Raw genomic sequence first — 16,530 nt, 5'->3', positions numbered from 1 at the left:
GGCTAGTGTGGACAAAATCTGAAAGCCAGATCTCAGGAGTGGCCTCCTGGGGAGGGCTGGCTGGCTGCCCTGACACCTGGAAAAGAGAGGAGCTGGGGGCCCACGTTAAGGCCCGCCTGGTAGAGGTTTGGCGTCCTTGGAATACAATCTCCATCTGGAGGCGACCCAGGCCTGCCAGTCCGTGGCAGAAATGGCATGCCACTTCTGCCAGGCCAGGGCCCCAACGCCGATCAGCACCATCACGCTGCACATGCGCAGGCGTGAATTCAACTGTGTCAAGGGAAAGGTGCACACAGTAGAGATGAAGACCAGGAAGATGGTGGCCAGCGTGAGGAGCAGGTTCAGAAATTGGAACACAAGCTTCTGGGGACAGTTCCTGAGGTTCTCTGTCATATTTGGTTGAGTCACTTGCTGTAGAGTTTCCAGCTTGGCTATACGACTCTTAAAAGTCTCCATGACGTTCTGCAGGTGATAAAAACACAGTGGTCAGAAGGGAGGTGCGGTCATTTACCTGAGTGCCTAAGGGTTGCACAGCAAGTGGTGAGCTGAAGATTTAGGAGGGAAGACGAGAGCCTAGAGCAGTGGTCGGCAAACCGCGGCTCGCGAGCCACATGCGGCTCTTTGGCCCCTTGAGTGTGGCTCTTCCACAAAATACCACGTGCGGGCGTGCATGTACAGTGCGACTGAAACTTCATGGCCCATGCGCTGAAGTCTGTTTTCGACCTGGGCGAGTCTATTTTGAAGAAGTGGTTCAGAAGTGGGGGGTGTCGGTGGGTCGGGCCACGGGAGATGCGGTGCAGGTGGGCCGCGCCATACGCAGCGCGGGGGAGGCGCTCAGGATTCATGCAGGAGTTGAGTGAGCCAGTCAGTCATCAGTCTGATGTGCAGTGGTTAGTGCTAGTCGCGTCTGCAAATCGCGCGTGGGTGACAAAAGTACCTACTCAAAGCATAAAGTTACCTGTATTTTTCCAACCAGCTGCAAATCCTACAGGTATTTTTGTCATCAATTTAAGAATTGTAATTATTTTGTGTTGGTGGCTTTGTTACTATAAAATAAAACTTAGCTGCTTAGAGGGTTTAATGCCTAACTTTGCTAAATAACTTCTCTCGCTTACTGTTTATTTCCTTCCTTAGCACTCATGACAACTGCAATTATTTGATGTGACTATTTATTTATTTAAAGTTGATCTTCCTCACGAGAATGTAAGTTCCAGAAGGATGTCATGTTATCTCCAGCCTTAGACACATAATAGGCATTCCATAAATATATTACTGTATTGAACTCATGTTGTTAATACTAAGTACTCAATCCAAAATTATTAATTAAGTTAATAACAATGTACCTACCTATATAGTTTAAGTTTAAAAAATTTGGCTCTCAAAAGAAATTCCAATCGTTGTACTGTTGATATTTGGCTCTGTTGACTGAGTTTGCCGACCACTGGCCTAGAGCACCTACACGCTGAGGGCCCTGTCTGGGAGGGTCCATATCTCCCAGTAACAGCAAAGGTCTCATCTGACTTGGCGCTCATCCAGCCTGGTCTGAGACTGAGAGCCTGGCCGTGAGACAGCTGAGCCAGGTCAGGTGTAAGGTCTGAGGGTGTGGAAGAGAGTGAGGCTATCTGTCACAGGAGAGGGAGATCCGCCACCCACACTTGCCGCTCCAGGGTCAAAAGCAGGGGTTCCCAGCTGGTGTTCCCTACACCCCCAGCAGCTCCTGGGTACTCATCAGCCCCCTCTGCAGGTGGTTCTGGGCTCAAGTGTGAGAACTGCAGTGCCCAAGTTCCCAGATCAGCTAAGGTGGGGGGAGAGGGGAAGTGCAGCATGAACATAAAGATTGGCCACCGCCAGCTCTAAAACAAATGTGGGAGTTGCCAATGAAACCTCAACAGGGGTACAGCTTGAATATCTGTCTCCTTCCTTGGTTTGGAGGTTACCAGAACAGATTGGCTCATCCTGGGCTTCTCTCATCCCTACATCCATCTCACTGGCTTTCTCTCGAAAAGCTCCCCTGTGAGGAACTCACCCATATTTCCTTGGCTTTCTCATAGGAAAGATAGGCCATTTTCTCTTCAGCGTAGGCCAGATTCTGTTTGAGACAGTAAATTTCATCCAGGTGCCGCTGCAGGTGCTCATTCACCAATTCTGCCATCAGCGTTTGTCTTGGGAGCAAAAGAGAAAATAATTCTCTCTGAGTACCCCGCCCAGAGCTTGTGCTGGCAGCGAGTGGTCCTACATCAAGGCTAGACTTGGGTGCTCGCTTCGGCAGCACATATACTAAAATTGGGACAATACAGAGAAGATTAGCATGGCCCCTGCGTAAGGATGACACGCAAATTCATGAAGCGTTCCATATTAAAAATATAAATAAAAGACTAGACGTGGGTTCAGGACCTGCCTTCCACCTCTGGCCCTCAGCTCCAGTCAAAGCCAGCCTACTCTTCCAGGTCTGCGCCTCAGCCCCGCCCACACTGACAGTCATGTATCTCCTATATGCCATTCCCCTTTTGTAACAGCTTTACCAAAATAGAGAGAGACTAGAAGTTGTAGAAATCAAGATCTAAATTACCCCCGTATGCTACTAAATTCCATATGTGTTCCCGGCACCAGTGTTTGGCATGCAGTAGTTCTTCCGTAAAAATCTGTGGATTATAGAGATGGAGCAGCCACAAAAGACCACATAGTGCGTGCTTCTATTTATATGAAATGTCCAGAATTGCCAGAACCGGTTTGGCTCAGTGGATAGAGCATCGGCCTGCGGCCTCAAGGGTCTCGGGTTCGATTCCGGTCAAGGGCATATACCTTGGTTGCGGGCACATCCCCAGTGGGGGATGTGCAGGAGGCAGCTGATTGATGTTTCTCTCTCATCGATGTTTCTAACTCTCTATCCCTCTCCCTTCCTCTCTGTAAAAAATCAAAAAAATAAAAAAAAAAAAGAAATGTCCAGAATAGACCAATCCAGAAAAAACAGAATAGTGGTTGCCGGGGCTGGAGAAGGGGAAGGTGGGGAGTGACTACTAATGGGGGTGAGGTTTCTCTTTGGGGTGATGACAATGTTATGGTCTGTAATGAGATAGTGGTGATGGTTGCACAACTCTGTGAACATACTAAAGACTACTGAATTGTACATTTTAAATGGATGAATTTTATGGTACGTGAATTATATCTCAATAAAGCGATTATTAAAGCAAATAACAAATATAGGATTGTGGTCATGGTTGCACAATTCAGTAAATTTACTAAATATCATAAAAATGTACAGTTAAAACTGCATTTTATGGCATGTAAACTATATCTCAGTGGATCATTAAAAAATATAAACAAGCCAGGCAGGTGTGACTCAGTGGTTGAACACTGACCTATGAACCAGAAGACCATGGTTCAATTCCCAGTCAGGGCACATGCCTGGGTTGTAAGCTCAATCCCCAGTGTGGGACGTGCAGGAGGCAGCTGATCAATGATTCTCTCTCATTGTTGATGTTTCTATCTCTCTCTCCCTCTCCCTTCCTCTTTGAAATCAATAAAAATATTTTTTTAAAAAAAATATATATAGAAGATTTGAAGCAAAAATGCTAAATGTGAAGATTTCAGAATGCTCAGGGGTAGGTATACAGGGTCGATCATGTTATTCTCTACATTTCGCCTGGGTTTGGAATGTTTCATAATTTAAAAAATCTTTGAGGTTCCTCATTTGGGCAACAGGAAGGACAGGTGGCTTCTAGAACTTTCTTTTAGGGAAGAGCCGAGGAAGGCTTGACCCAAGCCAGGGGCAGTGGCACTGGAGAAGAGGAAAGGTACCACAGAACGCTGGAGTCAATGGCAATGAAGGACCAGGCTGATGGCCCTGATTCTGACGTGCAGAAGAACATAACCAATGGTGCTGTCATAGGGACAGGGAATGTGAAGCAAGGAGGTCATTTGGTCCTATTTTGAGAACTTCACTGACACCTACACATAGACGTCCCCCAGGGAGCTAATAAGCTGAACACTCATTTGTTGAAAGTCAATTCATCAAGAGCTGATTCACAATCTGAACAATAAAGATTTAATTAAAAATTAAAAATAAAAAGAGCTGATTCATCACAGTGTTTCAAGGAACATTCCATTAGTCTCTGCCCTGCTTCCTGTTGGGAAGAGAGTGGGCTGACAACATGGCTGAGGCTACTGCCCACAGAGAGGGGGAGAGGCAGGGTGTCCACCCTGGAAGTAGATACCCCATGATTATCTTTCCATTACCATGAAAGATCCAGCCACAAGAACATTTAAGATATTAACTATATTCAAGTATACTTTCATGAATATATTCTCCATGAATATGAATGAAGCCAATGAATAGATTCTTCATTAATGTATTTCTAAGAATGTATTAATATATTCTTGAATGTATTCTTGAATAACTTAGTGAATAAGAAGATGTTTATTCATAAAGATATTCTCTCAGTCTCTCTTTCCCTTGCCCCCAGCCTCCTTACCCTCTGGCAGCAGTGCCCTGGCCTTGACACAGCTGCCTCCTCTCACTGTCCCTCTTTTAGTCAAGGACCCCTCTCTATCCAGCTCCTACAGTCACAGAGGCAAATGGAGCACTCTGAAAAATGCTCTTGTGAAGACAGAATGATGACCAGTCAACCAAAATGCCCCCTAAACCTTCCAAAGCTGATAAGGCCGCCCTCTCCAATACAAATGATCCTAAACAGTATTGTTGCTGTGAAAATTTACACTCTTTTTAAAAATATATATATTTGTATTGATTTCAGAGAGGAAGGTAGAGGGAGAGAGAGATAGAAACATCAATGATGAGAGAGAATCACGGATCAGCTGCCTCCTGCACGTCCCCTACGGGGGATGGAGCCCACAACCCGGACATGTGCCCTTAACCAGAATGGAACCCGGGACCCTTCAGTCCGCAGGCTGATACTCTATCCACTGAACCAAACCAGCTAGGACCAAAATATTACTAGTATGTTTCTGACTATACCTAGGGATTGGCTTTTGGGAAAATTGAGTTAGAACCCAGTGGCCTGCAGCCTGGACGAGAAATCTAAGATAGAGAAACAGATGGGGGAAGGGGGCGGGGCTCAAGCAGTAGGGGTAGGGCTGGGGAATGCGGCAGAGTGGAGGAGCTCCTCCTGAGCATATGTGGACCCTAATTGCAATCACGCACATCCTATAAGAGAGAGACGGAGGGTGCGTGTACACACAAGTGAAGGAGGCCGTGTGAAGACAGAACAGAGAGAGATGTGAAGGATGCTGGCCTCGAAGACTGAAGTGATGTGGCCACAAGCAAAGGAGCCCAGCAGCCATCCAAAATTGGAAGAGGCCAGGAATGGATTCTCACCTACAGCCTCCAGAGGGAGCGTGGCCCTGCTGACACCCTGACTTCAGCCAAGTAAAGCTGATTCCAGACTCCTGACCTCCATAACTGGGACAGAATACATTTCTATTGTTTGAGGCCACCAAGTTTGGAGTAATGGGTTATGACAGTTGTAGGAAACTCCTCCAGGGTGAGGACACTGCTCAATATCCTCCAATGCATAGCACAGCACCCACAGCACAGAATCAGCTGGTCCAAAATGTCAATAGTATTGCCTGGCCAGTGTGGCTCAGTGGTTAAGCATCGACCTGTGAACCAGGAGGTCACGGTTTGATTTCCCTGTCAGGGCATATGCCTGGGTTGCAGGTTCGATCCCCAGTGTGATGTATGCAGGAGGCAACCGGTTGATGCTACTCTCTCATCATTGATGTTTCTAGCTCTCCCTCTCTCTGAAATCAGTAAAAATATATTTTAAAAAGAAAAAGAAAAGAAAATCAACCCACCTCACAGTGGGGAGATGGCATTCCCTAGAAGGCAGTCATTTTTCAGAATAAATGTCCTGGACGTGACATTGTGCCCGAGCTCAGCCATGAGCACAAGTGAGGGGATCCAGTCCTGCCTACACACCATGCCAGCAGACAGGATGGCAAAGCGCCTCCCTAACTGATGGGCGTCTGCTGGGCTCACCGCCACTTCGGCTATTTCCTGCCATTCCAGCTAGAACCGCAGCTGCAGGACCGTCCAGTGGAGCCTAGAGCTGGAGTCTCATTGGTCAGCAGAGGGCCAAGCTGGTGTGCAACTGTGGACAGGGGATGAGGCCTCTTCACTGCGGGGGCCCAGGCACCAAAGGAACCACTGAGCTGCTCCACCCCCCCTCCTCGGCTCCCTTTCAGCCTCCTGCAGACAGTCCTGGGGGCTGTCCCCAGAGCCAAGGTGGCCGAAGGGGCTCCACCTCACCTGCATTTCTCCTCCTGAAGGCACTCCAGCGACAGCTGCAGGTCTGTGAGATACATCTCCTTTAGGCCCTGAAAGGACACCTGGAGGCCAAGGTGGGCTTTCTGGGCTTCTTTGAGCTCTTCCTTCACCTTCTGCAATAGCAAGTTTGCCTGCGACTCTGATGACGTCGCCTGCTGTGAGGCCCGCAATTGACGCTCCAGTGGGAAGGGCCTGTCAGACAGGTTGGTGGCTAAACCGTCTTTCCCACCTGGCTTGGGAGCCTCTAAAAACGGGGCCTTCTCCCAGGGCTGCCAGCCACTGTCCGAGCTGCTCTCCTCCTTTGCCACTGAGCCCTCGGGCTCGCAGCCCTTCTCCAGCTCTTGCAGCTGCTGGCGACACTGATGGAGCCTTCGCTCTATCTGGGCGATGGTGGCAGAGGCCCGCTGGTTCACCTTCTCGAAGGCCTGGCGGATGTGCAGGGCCTGGCTCTGGTCGGCTTTGGACACCAGCTTGAGGTAGCTCACAGTGTTCTGGTCCCGGCTGGCCTTCTCCACTTTCAGCTGCTCTAAGAGGTAGAGGGTGCGGTGCTTGATGCTCTTCTGTAAGTTCCGGGCCATCTCACCATGCAGCTGGCTGGAGTGGTCGCTGAAGCCCTCCTTGCTGGGTGACAGTGATCTGCACGAGCGAATGTCAGAGGGAAGGGTTGGGCTCTTGATGTATTCCTCCTGCATTGCGAAACAAATAAAAAAATCAGGTACTCCGTAAGCTGCCAAATAGTAGGAGAATTGAACACACGATTGCCTCACTCTATAAAAATACTTACACGTATGCAGAGATACTTATGTGTGTTAAGATTTATGCATTTGAAATGGGCCCAGCACAGACCGGAGAAGTTAATTTCATCTTCCAGACCCCTCTCCCCTCCTTTACAGCACACGACTTCTTGCTTTATGGGTGTACCTCACAACGACCCCAGATGGCTAGAGTACCCCCTCCACACACACCCCTTCTGTTCTTGGGCTTCCTCTCTTCCAAGAATTATCAACTGTGCATCTCATTTTATTAAAAACTGTTCTTGTAAAGTAGGGAATAAACTCATTCCCATTAAGCCATATTTCTTGCTGTATTGCTACTGTGGACTGAAGGGTCTCGGGTTCAAGTCCAGTCAAGTGCACATACCTTGGTTGCAGGCTTGGTCCCCAGCCCTAGTCAGGGCGAGTGCGAGAGGCAACCAATCGATGTTTCTTTCTCTGTCTCTCCCCCTCCCTTCCATTCTCTCTAAAAAAAAAAATCAATGGAAAAAAATATCCTCAGGTGAGGATTAACAACAAAAAGAATAGTCAGAGAGCTTTGCAACTTAGCAAGTTTGTCCCTTTATCCAGTCTTTCATTCAACACATACTTCCTAATTGTCTACTGTGTGTTACAGAAGCCAGATACATTTCTTGTTCTCATAGAGCAAGCATGTCAAACTCGCGGCCCACGGGCCGCACACGGCCCACAACAAGTATTTTTGTGGCCCAGCCAATATAAAGGTATGTAAGAAAAATTTTAATAAAAGTTTCATAACTTAATTTTTACAATATCCTTTTACATAATTATTAATGACGAACTACAACGTTCCCTAATGACTGACTACTATAATCGTGTTGCATCATTTCCCTGATGCACCTTACCCACAGGTGCACCATTTCTCTCCACTAATACTAACAGCGAATATTTTAGCAGCCAATGGCCACATCATTAGTCTTGGACTGACTTGTTTGGTGTGCACAACAGGAAATAATTTCGCTTTCGGAGAACAAGAAAAATGGGTTTATTTGTGTGACGCTTATTAATTTGTGCAGTTATTCAGTGTCTGGTAAGTTAACATTCAAGAAAAAATATTAATTTTTTTATTTTTATTTTTTTGAAATACATTTTATTGATTTTTTACAGAGAGGAAGGGAGAGGGAGAGAGAGTCAGAAACATCGATGAGAGAGAAACATCGATCAGCTGCCTCCTGCACACCTCCCACTGGAGATGTGCCTGCAGCCCAGGTACATGCCCTTGACTGGAATCGAACCAGGGACTCTTCAATCCACAGGCCGACGCTCTATCCACTGAGCCAAACTGGTCAGGGCAAATATTATTTTTTATTAAAATGTTCTATTACTTTATTTGAACAATGACTCATTTATTTCAGCCCTTTGTATTCAGCGTGTCTCTATCGAAATAAACCTACGTCTATGAAAATTGAAGCTTTTGGGGGTTTTTTGTGGTCCACCTAAACTTAAACCTTGCTTATTTGGCCCATGTTAGCCTTTGAGTTTGACATGCTTGTCATAGAGCTCATAGTCCAGGATGGAAAATTATATTGTGACACAAATGAATGAGTCACATGGTGAGGAAAGAGAGAGAGTCTACCACTGTGGGGCCTCTCAAAAGTTTGCTTGGGAGAGGCATGGGGGACATCTGTAATACTGTCAACAGTCAAAATATATATACTTTTAAAAATTCGCCGAAACCGGTTTGGCTCAGTGGATAGAGCGTCGGCCTGCGGACTGAGAGGTCCCGGGTTCGATTCCGGTCAAGGGCATGTACCTGGGTTGCGGGCATATCCCCAGTAGGAGATGTGCAGGAGGCAGCTGATCGATGTTTCTCTCTCATCGATGTTTCTGACTCTCTATCTCTCTCCCTTCCTCTCTGTAAAAAATCAATAAAATATATTTTTTTTAAAAAATTCGCTGAGCCCGGCTTTAAACTATATTTGTATATACCATTGGTAAAAGGAAATAGGAAACAGGGAAATTTAAAGTTTGCTAATGACTTGTTCTTTTGGGGAATTTTATAGACATCACATCAAACTCAAAATTGAGAGAAAAATGTTGGCAAAAAAATTAAAGGTGCTCTGGCCTGTGTGCTCAGTGGTGGAGCATCAGCCCACGCAGAGAAGGGTCTGTCTCAATTCCTGGTCAAGGGCACGTACCTTACAAGTTTGTTCCTAGGCCCCTAGTCAGGACACATGCTGAATGTCTCTCTCTCCTTCCTCCCTTCCACTCTTTCTTTAAAAAAAAAATAATTTAAAGGTAACCAAAAGAAAAGAACAAAAACAAAAAACAAAAAAAATTTAAAGGTAACCACTCAGGAAAAGCCAGGTATGTAACATCCAAATAACCAAAGGGAGACATAAAATGGAACCTGATTACTCCAAAAAAAAAAAAAAAAATGAAGGAAAGGAGGAAAAAAAAGAAAGATCTTTTGTTAAACTGAAAATATAAAATAGGATGTCAGTAAGATGTGATTATCAATGACTATATACCAATGATGTCGAACCTATGACACCTTTGACACGCGAACTCATTTTTTTGGTTGATTTTTCTTTGTTAAATGGCATTTAAATATATAAAATAAATATCAAAAATATTGCCCTACCCGGTTTGGTTCAGTAGATAGAGCGTCGGCCTGTGGATGGAAGGGTCCCAGGTTCGATTCTGGTCAAGGGCACATGCCCAGGTTGTGGGCTCAATTCCCAGTAGGGGCCGTGCAGGAGGCAGCCGATCAATGATTCACTCTCATTATTGATGTTTCTATCTATCCTTCCCTCTCCCTTCCTCTCTAAAATCAATAAAAACATATTAATATACATATATATATATATATATATATATATATATATATATATATATATATATATATGTCTTTGCCCTAACCGGCTTGGCTCAGTGGATGGAGCATTGGCCTGCGGACTCAGGGGTCCCAGGTTCGATTCCGGTCAAGGGCATGCACCTTGGTTGCGGGCACATCCCTAGTGGGGAGTGTGCAGGAGGCAGCTGATCGATGTTTCTCTCTCATCGATGTTTCTAACTCTCTATCCCTCTCCCTTCCTCTCTGTAAAAAATCAATAAGGTATATTTTTAAAAAATATATATATAAGTCTTTGTTTACTATGGTTGCAAATATAAAAAAATTTCTATATGTGACACGGCACCAGAGAAGTTAGGGTTTTTCAAAATGCTGACACGCCGAACTCAAAAGGTTCGCCATCACTGCTATATACCATGTACTTGAGGAGGAGACTCAAAACCATAAATACGTTAGCCCTCTACATATTGACCTATAAATTCAACAAAATCCCAATTAAAAACGCAATGGGCCCAGCCAGCGTGGCTCAGTGGTTGAGTATCAACCTATGAACCAGGAGGTCATGGTTTGATTCCCGGTCAGGGCACATGCCCGGGTTGTGGGTTTGATCCCCAGTGTGGGGTGTGCAGAAGGCAGCCGATCAATGATTCTCCCTCACCGTTGATGTTTCTCTCTCTCTCTCCTTCTCCCTTCCTCTCTAAAATCAATAGAAATATATTTTAAAAAAACAATGGGAATTTCTTATGGATCTTAAAAATAGTTGATTTCAAAATTTATTTGAAAGAAAAAGTGCAAAAAAAAGTTAAGAAATTTTTGCAAAAGAATAATAGATATGGTCTTGAGACAATTGGCTTTTTGAAAAAAATTAGAGTGTTTCCTGATAATCATATCTATAATAATAAAAGCGTAATATGCTAATTAGACTGGATGTCCTTCCTTCTGGACAAAGCCGGGGCGGGGGGGGGCCAAGGTAGAGGTGGCCACTGCGGTGGTGGTGCCGCCGGCAGTGGCGGTGTCGGCGAGGCCCAAGGCCCTTGCACGAATTTCGTGTATCGGGCCTCTTGTGTAAAGTTGGGACAGAATAAAGAATTAAGCATAAAAATGAAACTGTAAAAGTGTTAGGAAGACATGGTAGGAATATTTTTATAATCTTTGCGTAGAAAAGATCTTTGTAAACGACTCAAATCAAAATGCCACGAAGCAAAAGATTTACATATTTTACTGCATAAAAGTGTTTTAAAACATTCTTATGGGGAGGAAAAAAAAAGCATAAAGTTAGATTTTGGTTCAAACACTTGCTTCTTCTTAAAAATAAAGTATCTCTTAACATTTTTTTTAAAAAGCAACAGATTGAGGGGGAAAAAAGATTTGCTATATCTCTAATAGATATAGCAAAGAAGTCTTACAAATTAGGAAGCTAAAGAGAAAGAATCCAATGTAAAAACAATAAGGGATAGCAATAGACAATTCGGAAACGATAGATCACGGACAGTAATACACACACGAACAGCAATAATCTAACTGCAAGGATTTTGGGCAAACGTAAACCAAAGCATTTGCTAATATGATTTTCTCATCCATCAGAATGTCACACATTAAAAAGGCTAACAATAGCCTGTGTGGATGATGTGAGGAAATGAGCACTCGTGTTTTTTGTAAGTAGGATCACACATAGGAGCAGGGTTTTTCTCGAGCAGTCAGAGGTATCGATGAAAAATGGCAATGCCCTTTAACCGAACAAGAACGTAATCGGCTTGCGATCTAGCCGCGTTCAGGGACAATGGCGCTTTCCGGAGCTCGGCAGTTTTCAAGATGCTTCCCAGTGGTTCAACGTGGGGTATAATGTTGTGGACATGGTGCGGCTGGGAGCAAGGCTGGGTCTTGGTAGCCCGTCTCAAAATCTGAGAGACATGAGGTCTCCGAGACACAGTGTGACCTTCATACAGATGGGGACCTTCATACAGAAAGTCAACGGGAACCCCCTCAAGTCAGGCTCCCTGGGAAAGTTGCTGGCCAGCGTTAAGCTAATGCCACCTAAACTCTCACACGGGTCGTACCATACCCAAGATTCTGGAAAGAAAGGTCAGCACAGAGACACCTGCTGCCTCGGAACCCTCAGCCTGCCTCCTGTGCTGAGAAGTCGACCTAGGAACCGGACTGCTATTGGGTGCAAGGAGGGTGTACCCCAAAATTGTAAAATGACGGCGTACTCTTTTAATAGTGTGATAAAATGTGCAAAACAAACTTCAGCATTGTAACTGTTTTTAAAGTGTGTGAATCGAGAACTACTTTACTATTTTCGCCATCTTGTCGCCTACCAAACAAAGTATCCAGTTCCAGACCTTCTTCATAACTCAAAAGTAGAGCCTGGACCCCTGTACAACCGTAAAAGTAGACCCTGAATTCGCGTACAGAGGCAGTCCTCTTTGAATTAATAACACGAGGGAAGCTATAAAGAAATTAACTGATTTTGGAAAATATCATATATGCAAATGAAATATATATGCAAATGAAAAATGTTCAAAATCCACTTAATTGGGGTACGCGGAGGGATCCACGCGTGCGCGCGGAAGGTTCTTCGCGGAGGGAGCCGGTACAGAGGCCTATAAAAGTCTGAAGCTCCCACTCGACGCCATTTTCTCCTCAGACTCTGTCTGGGTAGCAGCCATGGCTGAGGCTGAGGTGAACGTTCCCATGCCGGAGGAAGACAAACCTGACGCGGACACTGTTCAGGTGCTTCGGGACCTGGCCAATCGCCTGCGCATCCATTCCATCAGGACCACGTGTGCCTTGAGCATCGGGTAAGGCCGTTTTCGAAGCCAAAGTGGCTCCGGCTCCGGGCTGCAGGCCTAACGGTCGTGAGGTGAACCATTAGGCCCGATTTGGGCCTACTGGGGTTTGGCTTCCGTTTCAGGCGCCAACTAAGCGTGGCTGTGGCCTCACTGGTTCACTTAGTGCCCAGCCACATGTCGGGCATTAGCCGCTCACCCCGGGAATCCCCCGGGGGCTGGAGGGGGGGAGGGGAGGGAAGCAGTGTGGCGGGGGGGGGGGGGGGGGGGGGGAGTGGGCGCCTTCCCGGGGATTGGATCGGGTTAACGAGGATTTGGAGCTGGAACGGGAAGGCCTGGGGTTTTCTGTGGAAGTGGTTGCGTCGTCACCCGGGTCCCGAAACCCAGGGCATGGGAGTGTAAAGAAATAAACCTTAAAAGGGGGCCGTTTGGTCGTCTAGTATTTTGTTCAGGATTTTTTGCATCCATATTCCTAAGAGATGTTAGCAGTTTTGTGGTATTTGTCTGGTTTTAGTGTAAAGGGGATGCTGGCTTCAAAATGCGTTTTGAAGTGTTTCCCGCCAGTTTTTTTGGTTGTTCCCCCCCCCCCCAAGAGTTTGAGGATTTTTTTCTTTAAAAATTAGGCCCAGCCCTGGCGGGTGTGGCTCAGTTGGTTGGTACAGGAGGGGGCAGGTTTCATTCCCGGCCAGGGCACATACGCACGTTGTGCGTGTGTGCGCGTGCGTGTATGCGTGTGTGCGTGCATGCGTATGTGCGTGCGTATGCGCGTGCGTGCGTATGCGCGCGCATGCCTGCATGCGTATGCGCGCGCATGCCTGCATGCGTGTGTGCGTGCGTATGCGCGCGCATGCCTGCCTGCGTGCGTGCGTGCGTGCGTGCGTTGGATCCCAGTTGGCACGTGTTCATCAGCGTTTCTCCCCCTCTTCCCCTCCCTCCCTCTGAAACCAAAAAAAAAAAAAAGGCCCAGAGTTTTTGTTTGTGGCAGAAGTTTTTGCCTACTGATTCAATCTCTTTGTTAGTTATGGGTTTATTCCGACTTTCTATTTTTTTGTGACTGTCTTAGGTTTTCTGTTTCTAGAAATTTTTTCTAAGTTAGCCCATTTATTGATGTACAACTAACTATTCACAGTACTTTTTATAGTCCTTTTTTTTTCTGTAGAATTGGTAGTAATGTCCTTTTTTCGTTTCTTAAATGAAATTAGTAATTTCAAATCTGATTTAATAATTTAGTAATTTTTTTTTTACTTAGTCTAGCTAAAGGTTAATTTTAATGTTTTCAAAGAACCAACTTTTGTTTTTTTTCTGTTTTTCTTGGTCTCTATTTTATTCAGTTGTCTGAATTCTTTATATATTTTGAATATTAACCCCTTATCAGATATATGGTTTGCAAATATTTTCCCCATGTGGTAGGTTGTTTATTTCATTTTGTCGATGGTTTCCTTTGCTGTGCAGAAGCTTTTTAGTTTGGTGTAGTCCCACTTGTTTATTTTTTATTTTGTTGCTTGAGCTGTAGGTGTCATATGCAAGAAATCCTTACCAAGACTCATGTCAAGGAGCCTTTTTTCTATGTTTTCTCCTAGGAGTTTAATGATTTTTGGTACTACATTGAACTCTTAATCCATTTTAAGTTAATTTTTGTGAGTGTTGTAATATATGGGATCCAGTTTTATTATTTTACATGTGATTATCCAATTTTCCCAGCACCATTTATTGAAGAGACTGTCCTTTCTCCATTGAGTATTCTTGGTTCCCTTGTTGAATATTAGTTTCACATATATGTGTGGGTTTATTTCTGCTTCATGGTACTTCTGGCTAATGATATCACAGATAAATTCAAGCAACTCAACAAATGTTCAAGTGCTTATGGAGTCACCAGGTTGTGAGGTTACTGGGTTTGAAGGCATCCTTAAAAACAGCTTGGGAGGCAGTGCCCCTGCCTCCTTTTCCCTCGGTTGGATTCTTCCAGGGCTAGGAATAATGACTGCTGCTTCTGGTCTGAGGAGACTGTGCTGAGAAGTGTCCTCATGCACTATCCTTGGTGAGTTGCCTGTGAGAAATGACCTGTGCCATGTCTGTCTTTCAGCCACCCCACATCATGCAGCAGTGCTGCTGAAATCATGTCTGTGCTATTCTTCTACATCATGAAGTATAAACAGGAGGACCCAGAGAACCCGAACAATGACCGCTTCATCCTTTGCAAGGTAAGCAGGCATGGGAGCCCAGAGCCTACTCAGATGCTCGCTTAAACTCACTTTTAAAGCCACCATGTAGCCCTAGCTGGTGTTGCTCAATGGTTGGAGTATCAGCTCATACACTGATTCTATTCCCGGTCTAGGGCGAGTACCTGGGTTGCAGGTTCAATTCCCACCCTTGTTGCCACACATGTGGGAGGCAACCAATCGATATGTCTCACATCGGTGTTTCTCTCTCTTTCTCCTTCCCTCCCTCCTACCCTCTCTTTGCCTCTTTCCTCCTTTCTCCATCCCTTCCTCTCTAAAAATCAATGGAAAAAATATCCTCAGGTGAGGATTAACAAAATATAAAGATAAAAATAAAGCCACCGTGTGGCAACAAGACCTGAAATGGGCTCTATTTATCTTTTTATGTTCTTTTTCCTTTTCCGTATATCTTAGTCCATTCGGGCTGCTGTAACTAAATACCACAGACCAGATGGTTTATAAACAATAGAAATTCATTTTTCGCAGTTTTGGAGGCTGGAAGTCCAAGATCAAGGCACCATCATGGTCACATTCTGGTGAGAGCCCTCTACCTGGTCACAGACTTTTCACATGGAAGAAGCGGCCTCTCTAGGGCCTCTTTTATAAGGACACTAATCCCATTCTTGAAGGTTCGGCTCTTGTGACCTAATCACCACCCATAGACCCCACACACTTCCTAATACTATCACCTTGGGCATTAGGTTTTCAACATAATGTATTTTGGGGGGACACGAACATTTAGGAGCATAGCATCTTATAAAGATCTAAAAGGTGTCCTAGGGAGGACTGTGTGGTATGAAGGATGACTTGTGGCAAGTAGCCACCTTTCCTTTCCTTTGGTGGTTCCCCTCCTCACCCCACCCAGCACTAAGGTCCCCTTGGCAGGGTCATGCTGCTCTCATTCTCTGTCACACGTGGGTAGAGGTGGGCAACATAGCAAGTCCAACTTGCTGAGCTTGAGGAAAATTGAATTGGATTTGAGGAACACCCTACCCTGCCAGTCAGCTTTCTCTTCCATTTCTCTGCAGATCTGACCTGACATTAATGGAGGACTTTCTCATTACATTAGGTATAGTGTCAGGTACCTCATTACATTGGGTGATGGGAAAGAAAAGGAATGTTATAAGCAAGATCGATTTAGAAGGATGTATAGCTCTGTGCAGCTCTTTGATGCTATCTGAAAGTTTGCTGTCTCCTGAGCTATTTGTTTTTAATCTTCACCCGAGGATATGTTTGTGTGGTTTGTTTTTTTTCATTGATTCTAGAGATGTTGCCACCTGATAGGGGGTTGAACCACAACTTGGGTATGTGCCCTGACTGGGAATCAACCCCAAATGAGACCCGTTGGTGCATGGGACAATGCTCTAACCATCTGAGCCACGCCATTCGGGGTCTGAGCTAATCATTTAAAACTCAACTAGTAGAGCACAGGTGCAAACACATCAATGTTTGTTTCTGTCTTTCCCTCTGTCTTCTCTCCCTAAAAATCAGTGGGAAAATATCCTCGGGTGAGGATTAGCAAATAATAATAAAGCCATAATGATAAAGCCAAGGAGAAGCAGAGTTGGTCTGAGTGCAGAGTCTAGGCTGGGCCCAAGGGCATGCAAGGCAACTGGGAGGCAGAGCTTGTTACTGGAATAAGGTAGGAGCC

At 45.3% G+C, this 16,530-nt stretch overlaps 1 protein-coding gene and 1 non-coding gene across 2 annotated transcripts; one reads left to right on the top strand and one right to left on the bottom strand.

Moving 5' to 3' along the window:
• Positions 1–105: 105 nt before the first annotated feature.
• TEX28 (testis expressed 28) lies at positions 106–6,978 on the bottom strand. Its single transcript, XM_036304444.1, has 3 exons — positions 6,269–6,978; positions 2,027–2,162; positions 106–462 (listed from the first exon to the last, which is right to left on the bottom strand). The coding sequence occupies exons 1-3, from the start codon at positions 6,976–6,978 to the stop codon at positions 106–108; spliced, it is 1,203 nt and encodes a 400-aa protein (XP_036160337.1).
• On the top strand, positions 2,254–2,360 carry LOC118654793. Its single transcript, XR_004967060.1, has one exon. It is a non-coding gene; the product is annotated as a U6 spliceosomal RNA (small nuclear RNA).
• Positions 6,979–16,530: the final 9,552 nt, after the last annotated feature.

The sequence above is a fragment of the Myotis myotis genome, unplaced genomic scaffold (genome assembly GCF_014108235.1).
Source record: "Myotis myotis isolate mMyoMyo1 unplaced genomic scaffold, mMyoMyo1.p scaffold_m19_p_4, whole genome shotgun sequence".
NCBI lineage: Eukaryota > Metazoa > Chordata > Mammalia > Chiroptera > Vespertilionidae > Myotis > Myotis myotis.
Note: the sequence above shows the minus strand (reverse complement) of the source record. Positions and strands in the feature narration are given on the sequence as shown.

Bases quoted from the DNA above. Each gene is read 5' to 3' on its own strand.
- TEX28 (XM_036304444.1), bottom strand. From the start codon at position 6,978: ATGCAGGAGGAATACATCAAGAGCCCAACCCTTCCCTCTGACATTCGC. The intron at 2,163-6,268 runs GTGAGGTGGAGC...TTTGCTCCCAAG, and splicing joins CTTCAGGAGGAGAAATGCAG to ACAAACGCTGATGGCAGAAT. The intron at 463-2,026 runs GTGAGTTCCTCA...TATCACCTGCAG, and splicing joins AGAAAGCCAAGGAAATATGG to AACGTCATGGAGACTTTTAA.